At 31.1% G+C, this 15,182-nt stretch overlaps 1 protein-coding gene across 1 annotated transcript in view; it reads left to right on the top strand.

Moving 5' to 3' along the window:
- Positions 1–372: 372 nt before the first annotated feature.
- The window catches only part of LOC136969084 (receptor-type tyrosine-protein phosphatase kappa-like), a 35,824-nt gene continuing 21,014 nt past the window's right edge, over positions 373–15,182 (top strand). The window contains exon 1 of the mRNA XM_067263179.1: positions 373–926. Within this exon, the coding sequence (XP_067119280.1) occupies positions 690–926 (237 nt within the window). The 5' untranslated portion in view covers positions 373–689. The remainder of the gene's footprint in view (positions 927–15,182) is intronic.

The raw sequence follows: 15,182 nt of genomic DNA, 5'->3' as shown, positions 1-15,182 counted from the left end.
CAATTTAAAACGATTAAAACTTAATTTTCCGGTCGATTTAACTGTATATTAATAATAATATGACCTCGACACGTAAAAGTATTTAGGAATTCTTATTACACAATTCCATTATTACGTAACTAGACATTATTAGCGTACCGACACCTATCGATCGATTAATGAACTATAATTTATAAGCCGTGACATCAGCGGTGACGTGCAATCAATTGTGACGTACGGGATATTTAAAAATTCAAATCGCTAATAATGTTTTAAGCCATCATCACGACATCAATTAACTAATATTGCGAAATTTTCGCTTAGAAAACATCTCGGTAGGGATTGTTCGAGCTTTTAAATATCCAAAGTTTCCGTGTCTTAGAGTTATATACGACTTTCCCTTCGCTCTGCTTGGTTCGAGCCCGACTAACACGCATGCTTGAAACACTTGCCTGGAACATCGCTAAGAATTTTCTATTTATAGTGGGCAACACTTCTGTAGAACATAACGTCTACTACAGCGTGTAGTAGAGCCGGTGACAACTCCTTTCTCTCTACAGAGATCATCCTCTTCATTGCACGTGAATTTTTTTTTTTTTTTTTTTGCACGTTGAACCGATTTTTTTTATTTTCTCCCCTCCTTTTATTTTCCGTTTATTTATTACTTCCTTAAACTGGAAGAATTCGAAATTAATAGTAACTCTAGGAAAATGTCAAAGAAAAAAGGGAAATTTAAAACTTCCCTCACGGACGAGAATATATCTAAGACGAATTTTAATTCGCTGAATAGGTTTCAATTGTCTTTATTGAACAGTGGTCTGTTACCCGCTGCAGAAGCCGAAAAAGCTGAAGGATTATTGCCTTCTAAACCCATGGAGTTTTCTAAGTTTGCCAAACACGTTAGTCTCTTAAGAAAATACGACGTGTTGCTCCGCATCGAATTCCAGGTGAGTGATTGCTAGGCTATTGTTTTTTTGAGTTGCTTTTACCCTACCCGCTCCACAACTTCTGCATGCACTTACAGAGCGATCCCAGACCTGTTGAGGGATCAAAATCTGAGTTAAGTATCCCCGATCTGACCTCCTCTCTCGCTTTGTAACATGAATGGAAGAGTGAAGCGCAAGGTAAATTACTCCCTCGAGTCCCTGCACGCGATCTGCTTACCTTCTAGTCACGTTGAGGGTATATTTTTAAGTTTCATTAAGCCCGAGAATTTATTAATTGTGGCTCTTCCATTAATCGCGCCTTTATATAAACGGGATAAACTCGCGCCGTTAAGTCAAGGTAAATAAAATTGAATTTTTGCTATAAAAAGTAATTATTTGTCTGGGTTCATCCATATCGTTATAAGTGGTTTATCGATTAAAAAGCCAGGTGAGAGAACAGAAAATGTCATTGATCGGTTAAAACTTCCATCTTCGGTTACTGCCTGTATACTTGGTTTTTCCTATTTAATAAGGAATTACGTTGAAATTGAACTGTATAAACATTGTAATTCTCGAGGAATGGTTAATTTACAAGTAAATTCATGAAATAAGTAGAAAAAATGCAAAAATTTATGCATTTTTAGAGGAAAAAAATCAATGACACCGATGAACGCCGGGTCAGGAAATTCTATATAAAGCGATGTTTTATTAATTTGTTTAAAGAGTCGCTGCTTTTTATTTTATTTTACTTGATAAATGCTGAGTTTTTCGAATAAAAGACAAAAAAACAAAATTATAGTATTCGAATATTAGTGGATTAAAGAAGAAGAGCCCTTCTGGCAAAGAATTTCTTGGCAACTTTTATAATATTCTAGAATTACTGATGACGTCATTCTGATCATATAGTTGTCCTTCCAAATGTTTCTCACATCAAGGAGTTTAATTTCTCGAAACATTAACCATATTAGAGCAATTAATATGAAGTGCATAATAGTTCATGAAAATGAGAGCAAATTATCGTTTCATTGGTCGAAATTTTAATTTAACAAAAATACTTTATTAACAGTTGTTATTATTACTTAAAATTTCTGTTATTATTTTTAATGTATATTTACCAAAATATATTTAAAAACGTTTAACTTGTTCAACAACTTTATTTTGACCAATAGAATTGATGACTTCGCTATTGTCTGGCATGCGAAGCTGTAATTTTTATATTTACATAATTTAACGTTTATCTAAATTGATTAATACAAATTAATAACTATAAAATAATAATTAAATAGTTTTATATATAAAAAGTTTATTTTAGATATTATTAAATTCAAATATTTAAAACTTTAAAATGTTATTCGTCCCAAAATTTAAACTTTTTAGCACCTAAAAATTACATATCAATACTTCATAATTATTCAATATTTTTTATATTTAATATTTTAGATATATAATTTCGATTGATTATTAAATATAATAAATTCAAATTTTAAACCAATAACGTAGATGTATTTTGAAAATAATAATATTCTAACATCGGTTTCTACTGGATGAAATTCGAAAAATCGATTTCAAAATTGGTTTCTGCAAATATAATTTTCAAATAAACGAATATAAATTTTAAAATAAATTATAATAATATAAATAAACTTAAAATTTGAATAATTAAATAATATAAATTTATATCCAATAAAGTTCCGTGGAAGGTATTTATAAATTCTGATAAAATTTTATGTTACTTATGAATATTAATACAAAATGGAGGCGTTTATTTAATAGTATTGTAAAATTATGATCTGAAAATCGCTTAAAATTTATCATTTTTCGGCACTTACCTGATAATAATGATGCCATTTTATGATTTAGCATTTATAATAAAGACATTTTAAGTACTGTTATCTATTGGCATATATAATAAAGATATTTTAAATAGCATTAATTCAGTTATAGCGTGCTTTTGATCGTATTCTATGGCCGTAAACGCAATTAATTCGCGTCATATTGTACTATTTTCGAATCAGTAGCCTTTCGTTATTTTTATTATTGGTTGCTATAAAGAGGAGAAAGTAATTTGGACATACAGGAGAATTTTTTTCTGTATATGAAAAGAATAAAGTTTTTCCCTTCTCTATCATTGTCTTTTTCTAACTTATTATATATAAAGATTTATCATTACAACATATATATTGTGAACCGGTAGCCATTATCTTATAAATTTTTTATGCTTGTCTGAGACAAAACTAGATTTTTATATTGCTTTTAAGAGGAAGTTTTAAAAGTTATACAGTATTTTAAATAAAATTTTAACAGAGAACTTCAGTAAACAGCAGCGCATCATAATTTTCTTCTTGTTATGTAGCCACGTTTAACGGCGAAAACTGCGAAAATACTGTTTAACAGAGATAAAATTCAGTAAACAGTGTCACGTCATCATTTTTTTTTCTTATTACGTAGTCACGTTTAACAGCGAAAACTGTAAAAATACTGCATAACAGAGAAGTACAGTAAATAGCGGCGCATCGTTATTTTCTTCTTATCACGTTCAACAGTAATTTAAATTTATAATCAGAGCATTGATAAATTCTGTGTAAACAAATAGTTTTAAATAATATTGTAGAGTATATTTGATTAAAAATTGTTTTAAATTTAAAAAGGCGGAATTCTTATTGAATAAAATTTAATTCAATGTCTAACATGTAAAAGTTATTTAATTTTTCATGGAAAAAATAATAATATATATATATATATATATATATAAATTTTTAAAACTATTTTATAATTCAATTTCATTATATTTTTCTTTATAATGTAAATAATTTTTTTTTAAATAATATTTTAACCAATAGCATTCGAAAGTTGTTTTTGTGCGGGATAGCAAACACTTGAATAGATTCGCGATTAAAATATTTGTAATAAATTGAGTAAAAGTTTTGTTTATTGTCAATAAAAATGTTTCTATTGACGTAAAAGAATTTTTGTTGTTATAAATAATAAAAAATATTTTATCCAAATCCTGAGGGAAAAATGTGTTATAAACATATAAATATATAATTAACTAGATATAAATTTTAATTAAAGGAATTAAAAATCGAAATTTTCTTTATGATAATTTTAAATTAAAATTTCGTTTTAATATCAATTAAGATTTTTTAAAAATTTTCGACCAATAGCTTTTTAACATTTTTATAAATTCATAATTGTAGTTCCGTTCACAGATAATAATCGAACATAATTGGTTAAAAAATATTTAACGTTATATTTATAAATTTTAATCTAACAGAATGAAAAATTATGCATCTTAAACATCGAAAATAATTTTAAAAAAATTAAACAAATGTTATATAAAAAGATAAAATAATTAATATAACTTTATTTTCCTATATTCAATTCTCATGGGTCGTAATAATGAAATGGGAAAATGAAATAAAGTGAAACTATTCAATTATAATAAATTTTTAAAATATTTTTCTGAAATATTAATGAATATTCGTAATAATTTAAACGCTTCCTTCTTGAAGAATAAATCGATGTCATTTTTGACTAATGACATTTTGAACGTTGTCCGTTATTAACGAAGCAGACGACATATTTGCAATTATTAGCGAAAATATAGATATATAATTTATTCAATTATAATTAATAATTACATATCACTCTTTGCTATTAATAAAATTTAAAAATTGAATATCGATGCCGTTTAATAATGACTGAATAATAATAATAATAACCGAATATTTCGTCTAATTCCATTCCGAAGTAGGCATAAAATTTCATTAGATGGATTTTAAAATTTTCTTCAAATTATTATTTAGAGATAATTTAATTTTTGATTAAAAAAATTTTTTTCTCGTTCGCTCAGCGGGGCCGATGAGACGCCTAAACTATAATGGACGACATGTTTGGGAATCCGGGTCAAGGTCACCGGAAGAAATAAAACTAAACGATTGTTTGCCTAAATAACTATCGTAGTTAAATTTATACAAGATTTTGCTGGTTTTAATCAAAAAAGCACGAACAATTTTCCCTCTCGTGCTTTGGTTTTATTCCCCTCTCACATGAAATCCCGAACTACCAGGTATAAAGGTGAATGACCTGATGCCTTTTCTCTATCCCTTCGTTAATCGATCAAAATGCAGACTCACTGACATTCAACCCAGGTAAACTAACGGCATCGCTGATACATATACGTACAAGAAAATGGGATTTGTTTTCTCTTTTTATTCAATTGAAAATCGAAGATATGTCGGAAATTGGACACATTTTTTTTTTTCCTTCTTCCCTCCCTCCTCTTGTTCATATTTTACTGAATTGTTATTTTAAGAGACGTCTCTTCCGGATTTTCGACGTGTAAACATGTTTATTTTTCTACTTGCCATCGTTTGAAAATGCTTTTAAATTTTGTGTATTTATCGGAATTTAATTGTTCGAGATGGCGTGCTAGCCGACGAAACGTAATAATTCCGTCATCGATTACGTATCTCAAATTTAAACTCGAATCCCTGTGACGTAAATTAGAATCCGTTGCGCTGATTGATGGGTAATAAGAAGAGAGCAAAACGTCATCTTTTTATGTTTACTAATTTTAAAAGTTGTGTGTATTGCTCCTCGCGGATTGATGACGTAGTCGATTTTTTAAATTAACCAATCGTGTTTATTAAATAGAAAAGTAAACGTTACGAAAATTATTTAATGTCTTGGCACATTATGAATATATTAATGTAAAGAATACATTACAAATCCCTTTGGATTGGACTATTTTTACACGGCAACGCGACATGTGGACGATTTACTAAGAGGAGATGCTCTGAGAGGACTTTATAGGAAACTGACCCCTATTTACATGTTACTAACGTTAAGAAAACTAGCAAAACTCCATGTGGCCTGCCCACTGGCGAGATGTGAACCTGACCCTTTCTATAGGAAACTGGCCCTATTTAGGTGGTTTACTAACATGTAGAAAGCTCAAGCAACTCGCTGATGAGGCGCCAACCCCCAACCACCTACAAATGATTCACTGGCTTTGAAGCACAAAATCCTTTGGAATCTGGAGATCCTAAACGTAGAGGCTTTTTCATTTTCAATAACAGGTGATAATGCACTTGTTAGTCGAAGAACTTAAGTTGAATAATGGAAGGAAATCGAAGGAAAAGTCGGTTTCTAGACAGCTTATTATAAGAGGATATAAAAATAGGCTACAAGAACTTTTATTATTAAATAATAATATTCATGATCAGTGTACTTACAAGTTACTAAAGACCCTAGACAAATGTGGACTTTAGGCCGGTTCCCTTTTATATAATATAAAGCTGTAGCAACGATATTTAACATTCTGCAGAGTACTGTATAGCATAGTAGTTAGTACTAGATTCCAAATACCGGAGTAAGACCGGGTATCGACATTTGTGCACGTGTGGGGCTTCTTAAAATAGGAGGCCCTATTCAAAAACTTAAGTTGCTTATACCCGAAACCGCCTCTATTGTGAGTTTGGTCGAACTCGTGAAGGTTTTTTTTTTTTAATTACATTAAAAGAGTCTTTTACAGTAACTCATTACTACTTCGATCAGACCCACAGAAGGCGGTCAATCCCCGAAAAATTACTGGGGTTTCCCAACCCTTCAGGATTTGTTTTCGGATCCCCAAGAGCGGTAGGCTGCTTACCGTTATATCATCCCATGATGGATATGGGAAAAACTCTGCTCACAAGGCGGAAGGAGCAAAACAAAAAAGCTTTCAGGATAATGAGTTTCTTACTGTACTATAATAATCGATTAATTATAGGTTTATTACTATACGTAAGCAAATATTCTGTAAGCATCACGCTTGATTACCTGTATAAGAATAAGTTAATGTGATTACTTAAGGAGAGGAATATAAATTAATCTAATACAGTAAAATCTGTCCAAAACGGAACCTGAATAAAACGAGAACCTGCCTAAACGGAAGAATTATTCGTTACCGTGCAATTCCTCTTTACACGGCTAATAAACTAACCAAAGGGATTAACTTTAACGATTTTTGAAAAATATTTTAACAAATTAGCGAACTGCTTTTATTTATTATTATTATTATTATTATTATTATTATTCTAAATTTTTAATATTTTCTTACACTGTGTAATGTCCGTGCTCATATTTTATGCAAAAGCGAAAAAACAAATAAGGCGTTTTCGTATTTAAAATTCAAATTTCGAAATTTTTTTACGTGTTGAATTTAATACACGCGAATTGATGACATCACGACTATGTTTATTTATATTTAAATATTTGAAAATTAAAACATATCCATTATTATCGGTTAATAATAGAAATTTTTGAATTTATTTCCTATTTAAAATGTAAATAGGTAATGCGAAATCGATGACGTCATCAATTCTTACGTACTTTAATGACACCAATAAGAAAGTAATACAGTTACCATGTGTCTCACTTTTTAATTATTTTGAATTTAAATTTTTATTTTTATTTTATTTTATTTGATGTACCTACGAAAAGATGATTTGATTTTTGTGCACCATTGATTTTATGCAAACATTTTTTTATTTTATTTTTTAACTTTAGATACTTCTTGAAACTTGAAATGTATTGATTAAAAATGGCGTATTGCCGTTTCTTCTCCTCCCCTTTAAAACTCTCAGAAATGACATCATCAAGTTTCAAATTCAAATATAATATCTAAAAGTTGATTGAACAGATTTAGAATAAATACGAACAAATTCGTGATGTCATTGTTTTGATGTCATCAATTTTTCGATACCATTTTTTTTTATGACGTTGCCGTTGTTTAAATTTTAAATATGTACGCCTTCCAGATGAAAATTTAATGATAGAAAATTCTATTTTTTCGATGATTTATGTTTAATGCGCCCGAAAATTTCACTTTTAAATCTGTCGGAAGAATAGTGGCGAATCTAGAGCATGCGAAGCCCTACATAGAAGTCATTTTAGAAGTCCTTTATCTTCAGAAACGTTTAAAATCATTGCTATTTTAATTAGTATTTTGATTTGTTCTCTGCGCTGGGAGCTAAGAGCGTGCGCCTTCCACGTGGGAGGTCCTAGGAACAGTTTATATTATCTTATTATATTTTCAGAACTGTCATTACGATCGAAAATTTTGTTTTCAAAAATAGTAAAGAACAGTGGTGACTGCAGCTTGAAAGGCCCTAAACAGCGATCATTTTTGTAGCCTCTCGATTTCGGAAACATTTAAAAATATGGTGTTTAATTATTATTTTTGCCTTAATCTTAATATATTTGTCAACTTAGACATTAATTATTAATAGGACTGTTAAACTGGTGTTAAGTGTTTATGCAAAATTGAGTAAAAGTTCTTATAGAAAACAGACTTTCTTTATTGAACCTCCTGTTAAAGAAAGTCTGTTTTCTATAAGAACTTTTACTCAATTTTGCATAAATACTTAACACCAGTTTAACAGTCCTATTAATAATTAATGTCTAAGTTGACAAATATATTAAGAATCGAAATAAGGACAATAAGGCAATAATTATTATTTCTGCCTGTGGCGCGATCTGAAGTCCAGAATCGGACCGTTCCATTCGCGAGGCCCACCAGTGGCCGAATGAATAAAACCACTGGAAACTGATAGCACTGGTTTGCGCCTCATCAGGAGTTTTCCGGGTTTATTTACGTGTCTACACTTAAATAGGTGTTAGTTTCCATAAAGGTTTTCCAACGTGGGCCGATCGCCCATGTATGGTTTCATAGGTTATGACAGTGCCCATCAAACCAAGCATTAAAAGAATTTTTCGGGGGTGGTCCGTCCAGATTTTCGGTCGTCCCATCTAGGGCTTTGCCGAACCCATAATGGACTTAATAAAAAAGAGCCCGCTTAGCGGAGTTTTAAAAAAAGGCCCATCAAATCAAACTATTCATTCGTGAGGCCTTAGGGATAGTTTACATTTAGAACTGCCACTGATGAAAAATTTAATTTGCATTTTTCGCATTTAAAATTTATTAAAAAATTTCACGTGCTCTCGTTACGTTTCAATTGTTGCCGACTACGTCATCAGAAAAATTAGTGACATCATCAGTTTTTGTGTTTACGTGTAAATTCGCTTCTACGTAAGTTCTTAAGTCATTAATTTAATTTTAATTTTTTTAAAATATATTTTTAAATTAAATTGAAAAAAAAGATTAAAAATCTTGATAGTTTAATTTATTTAATTAATTTTTTTAGGAAAAGTTTTAAATTTAAATTATAAAATTCTTCGATTTTTCTTTAATTACTTAAAAATTTCATTATAATTTTAAATTAAATATAAAAAGAAAATTTTTAAAAATTTATTTTAAAAGTCTTATTATTAGATTTAAATGGAAAATAGCATAAAAATTACATTTATTTTTATATCAGAATTTAATTAAATATATATTTTTAAAATTTAATATCATAAAAGTCTCTGTGATAGGAACTATTTTTAATATACCGGAGGCCTCGAAGAGTTGCTCGCTTGTGACAGGCCCTAAAAAGCGTTTATTTCTTCTGAAAAGTGCTGATAAGAGGCCTTGTCTGTATTGAGTTACAAGTCTTTCGTTGGCGCCTTATAGATTCGTGGGGCCCCAGTCAATTGCCCTGTTTGCTCATAGGATAGCGCTCCTGTGATTTGATTATTGTGTCGATAAGAGGCTCTGTTTGTATTGAGTCATATGGCTTTAATTGAAAAGATGTCTGTTTGTATTGAGTTATATGTCTCTAGTGTGTCAATAAGAGGTTTGTAGTTTAGAGCGGCGCCTTAATAACTTTCAGTTTATAAATTCTTCTATTATTTAATATATATATACAGTATATACAGAATTTTTTATAACAACATCTATCATTTCATCCGTCCTCTTTCGTCACAGGATAATCCCATTGATAACATTTTTGTTTTCTGTTCTTTCACTTTCTTTTGTTCACTTTTAACGCTGTCATTCACCCTACATGCCACTTTCTCTTCTTTTTTTTTTAAATCCTTTTATCTACATTTCTCCACATTTTATCTGGAAAATTTGAGTTTATATTTAAATTCTCTTATTAAGTAAGTTAATAACATTCTTTTAAAATTCTTTTCCGTGCCAAATTACAATAAAGGATGCCATTAAATCCTTTTATGTCATTAAATTGTCTTAATTATAAGTAGCAAGTTATTTTCTTAATGCTAATGTTTTGTCCCCTTATAAAATATGTATAAAAAAATTATATAGGACGAGGATATTAATAATATCTGAGTGGACCGCCTTATTCTTCTCAATATTTTACTCATAAAACCATAAATTTTCGGTTGATCTATGAAGATTGAAAATTTCGTTTTATCTCTTCATATTTCTTGTGTAAGCGTGAAATATTGATGCTGTATTGAAAATCTATACGTGTACGAGTTACTGAAGGAAACTGAAGTAAATATGTGAGTCGGAAGTGTAACAAAATAACAGTAATAACAGAAAAATCTCTGCATTATATTCCACAACGGTTTCCGAAGTAATTCTTTTCTTCTTCAATAATTCCCATACCAACCCGTTTAACTCTATAAATCAAGCCTGCGATAGAAACCCGTGACGTAATGGAATCCGGGGGGCCGTTTGGCTCGGGACTCAAACACTAATCCTCCAAAATATGGCTTATTAACCGTATAAATTAGTTCATGAGTATTGTAGCTTTATTTGTTTTCTTCGTATATCTTATGGCTTATTGAGAGAGGTAGAGCCCTCGCTTCTAACAGGCCTCACCCAACAATATACGAATATCGTACATGCATCACCGTACGTTAAAATCTATTATTCGTGGAAGGAAAATATATTATTATTATTCTAAAAGTATAGAAAACTGGTAATAAATTAAGAGATTTTTTCCTGAAGGATAACAATTGAAAGGTTAAAAGAAGACACATTACAGAGCCATTATTGGGGAAAAAGCAGAAACATGTAAACACAGAGTAACCATATAAACATAGATCAATACAGAAATGTCAACTTGGAAAATCTGTGTTTTGCCTTAGGCAAAAACACTTTAAAAATCGCTTAAGTGGGCTTAATTTTTCGAAATTAACAGGAAAACACGCAAACACTCTATTCTGCTTTACATAAATTTAAATTAATTTATAAATTATTACGTGCAGCCATTTTGTGGACTTTTGCCTTCATTTCTTGCTTACAAAAAAGTTGTTATCGTATTTTCCCGCCATTCGTTACCTCTTTTCACCCCTAATAATAACTACCATTATCTTTAAGTCTTCAGATCGGTTCGGTAGATATTGAGGAGGTGGGGCCGTGTCTCTGGAACCAATGGCCCGATTTTCCTGAAAATTTCTAGAAACATTTCCCGCTAATACACAAATCTACCTGCAAAATTTTAGAAGTTTTCAACAAAATACACGGGAGTTATTAAACTTTAAAGTGGGTGAACAAATTTGTGTCCCTATACATATACAGGAAACCACCCTAAAAACTCTGTTATATAACAACCGGGAAATAGTAGTAATAATAATAATAAGAAAAAAAGGATGAGCTAGACGTTTACAGTTTTCTATCACATGATCTTAAACGTCATCAGTTCTTGACAGGCCTTTGGGTTTCTGTCATGATGTGACAAAGTTCCATTTTCGCCGTTTGTTTACTTGATATGAGTTTAAATGCTTTACTTTATTTCATATTTGCCAACGTTTACTGCGCTTTTCACTTACCGATAATAGTCTACTCTTAATCTTCCCGAAGGCTGTTATCTAATTTATGCTTGAGTAAAACGTTTCGTCATTTGATTGGTTGCCAAATATTCATTCATATCTCAGATTTAGATAAGGTTTAGATTTAAAATTTTAAATTAATACTTATTTCGTTTCCTATTGGATGTTATCAAACTGGCTATTGTTACGTACATATCGAGCGCGCCAATGATTTGTCGATTGCGTAAAATTAAAATTATTACCTATGCCTATTGGATGATTTAAAATAATCGTTGTTACGTCCAGTGGCGTAGTGGGGGTGTCAGCCGCCCTGGGCAGAGGAAAATTCGCTGCCCCCTTATTTAGGTATCTCAATTTGAAAGACTAAAATATACAGTAATTCTAAAGAACTTTTCGGCAAGAACAGTCATCATTATTGTGTATTGTACAGGTGTATTGCATTATTATTATTTATTGTGAAATTTTGCCGCCCCCACTACGTTACGCCACTGGTTACGTCATATCGATCGCTTAAGTAATTGGTCGATTTTATAATTTGAAATGTTTCGTTGCAAATTCTCGTTTACTCTTTTAATTAAAGACGATTATAAATTTATAATTACTGTAAATTTAATTTACATTTAAAATTATTTTACGCTTTCATATATAATATAAACATTAACAGGCCTGAAGAATTATTATGATGTTTACTAAATTTAAGTGTTCTTTTGTGAATTCCGGCCATAATAAAAATCTTAAGAGGTTAGGCAGTGAAGCTGAAACTCTGTTGTTATTTGCTTTATGAGATAGAAACTAGTGGTTGGTAGTGGGTTCGCGAATCGCAACGGCTCACCACGTGGAGTTTTCTGTGTTTTCTTTACGTAAGTAACATGTAAATAGGGGTCATCTTCCCGTGGAAAGTCCTCCTGGGAGGCATCCCTCTTGGCATGTGTCATGTTGTCATATAACTTACAATAATGGTGGTATCATGTCTCCCATTTAAGTTAGTGGGTCCCTGACGATTGAGTTAGACCCGTTACTTTATTAAATATCGAGAGAAATGAAATAAGTATGGGAAAAATATTTGAACGTGACACTTGTACAGTCGTATATACCAGGGGTGGCCAACAAGTCGATCGCGATCGACCGGTGACCAAGCCAATTTTGGTCGATCACTAGTGATGTCTTGACTTAATGTATTATATTTGTAACTGAATGCAACTGTATGCATGCAGTTATGACTCGACTCATAAGCAGTGAGTGCACTTCGTACTGAAACAGTGTATAAACATAGCATGTATTTCACAATTCCCCCTCCCCACTTAGACTATACCTATGACAACAAGTCGATCGCGACACATTTTTACGATAAAAAGTAGATTTTATGTGCACAAAAGTTGGCCACCCCTGGTATATACAATATCTAAGAGTTTACTTTTCATCCACGGCTCTAGTAGCCACAGTTGTGCAGGGATGAATGTAAGTTTTCACGTTGTAACTCGGGAATCTCTCACTAAAATCGTTTTAGTTACACTGATGAATGCAGGAATATGATGCGAATAAAATGAGAATTTTTATATAACAAAAAATATTAGCGAAGAAAATTTTATTTTATTTTTTTTAATTATCAAGCGTTACGAAATACAATATTTGTGAAGTACTTTATTCTGAGTTGCAGGCTCATTATCTCAGCAGCAATTTGATATAAGATTTAGGGTCAAATTTACACTTATGCTCTTAAGACCTCAGGCTTGTTAAGGGCCTTCGCTGTATTTAGAAACAGTTAATACGCATTGTTTGTTACTATTTGAAGGAGGAAGGACCTCTTGTACTTTATAGCAAATATAAATAAGACCCCGGTAAGATTATAAGTTGCTAAATTATATTCTTAATACACAAAAAATACAATGGAAGGAATAATTTCTAACAAATATTTTTAAAGCTCCCTTAAAAGTGAAGTCTGCACCATAGATAGGGCCTGGTTATCAGTTATAATCCATTAACACGAACAAATACGTGTAGCTTGAAATTCTCGTATTTACTGTATTTCGGAAAAAAAATTAAAGTTTTTATAAGGGATCAAATAGAAGTGAGCCGACAGAGGCATTTGGCAAGATAAAATGTAGCCTTTTATGTAAAAAAGTGTGAACATTATATAAATTAAAGCTTATTTTAATAGAAAATATTTTATTTATACATTTTTATAGCTTTCGAAGAGGGATTGATCCACATTTATGATCAACTTCGATCTTCTCAGGCCTTACTTTTATGATCTATTACAGGCCTGGCCAACCCAAATTGTTTCGCGGGCCACTTTGATCACGCGTAACATTACGGTGGGCCACAATTTAGGCAAACATGCTTTTGAAAAAGTAAAACAAATACAAAATGAATAAGATTTTATTGTTATACCAAGAGTTCGTATTCGCACTAGCGCATTATAATACATTATAATACTGACACACGCAAATTTTCATTTATTTAATTGTTTTGGTATACACATAACGGGAAACAAAAGTTTTAATAGTTATATAATATCGCTTAGCGGGCCACACAATTTAACGTAACGGGCCGCGAGTTGGCCAGGCCTGGTCTATTAGAAAATATAGTATAACGCTACGGGGGAAACACAAGCTGTACTTCTATAACTACCTATTAACTAATTAATATTACACTTTTCTGTAGATTTATGTCTGCCGGTTTGACTGTTCGCCTATGTAAAGGATGGCACAAAAGTCGGTTAAACACTAAAGATTACTGCTTTATTCAAATACTTAACCAGATTTTTATTCTCCCGGAGAGATATAACAAAGGGAGAGTATGGCACATTTTTGGTCTCGAGGGCCTTGAAACGTCGTGAAATGCAAGAAAATTTGGGGTTTCTCTATGTACGGATGTTTGTGCGGAGAGGCACGATTTTCTTTACCCAATTCGAAGCTTAATAACTCCTGTGTCTTTAGTCGAAAACTTCTAAAATTTTATAGGGAGGTTTATGTATTAGGGGGAATGTTTACAGAAATTTTCAGAAAAATAGGACCATTAGCTCGGGAGATACGGCTCTAATCCCTTTAATATTTCCAGAACGACCTGAAGATTGAAGTTACTGGTGGCAATTATTAGAGGAAAAAAAAAAAAACAAATAATGTCGCGGAAAGTCTGTCAACAACGTTGCCAACTTTTACTGAACTCAGTTCTTGAATCATATTCACAAGTATATCTGGAATATACAAAACATGGTTAACTGACTTTTAGTCCACCCTAGGTGTTAAAAATATAGATAAGATTAGAATTATTTAGTCAATTTAAAGATTAAATAAAGAAAAAGTTCAAGTTCAGTAAGCAAAACGTACGATTTAATCGCTTCAAAAATAAATAGAGCAGATCAAAGGTGTTCAAGTTCAGATAAACAGAGTCAAGTGTAAGAATAGAAACAAACAAACAAAAAAGAAATTTAAGTATAATGAAATGTTTAACTTTAAATTTTTAATATGAAAATAAAGTTAATTAACGAAAAATGTCTTAAATATAATTTTAATAGATAAGAAAAAAAAATTCCAGCAATGAGTTGAGTAACTTTCCCGGCAAAGATTGGGCTTAATGAACAAGAATGTTCATTACTCCCACTTAGGA

Source organism: Centruroides vittatus, unplaced genomic scaffold, assembly GCF_030686945.1.
Source record: "Centruroides vittatus isolate TY-2023 unplaced genomic scaffold, ASM3068694v2 contig_17, whole genome shotgun sequence".
NCBI classification, from domain to species: Eukaryota; Metazoa; Arthropoda; class Arachnida; order Scorpiones; family Buthidae; genus Centruroides; species Centruroides vittatus.
The sequence above is the reverse complement of the archived record's forward strand: the minus strand, read 5'-3'. Positions and strand labels throughout refer to the sequence as shown.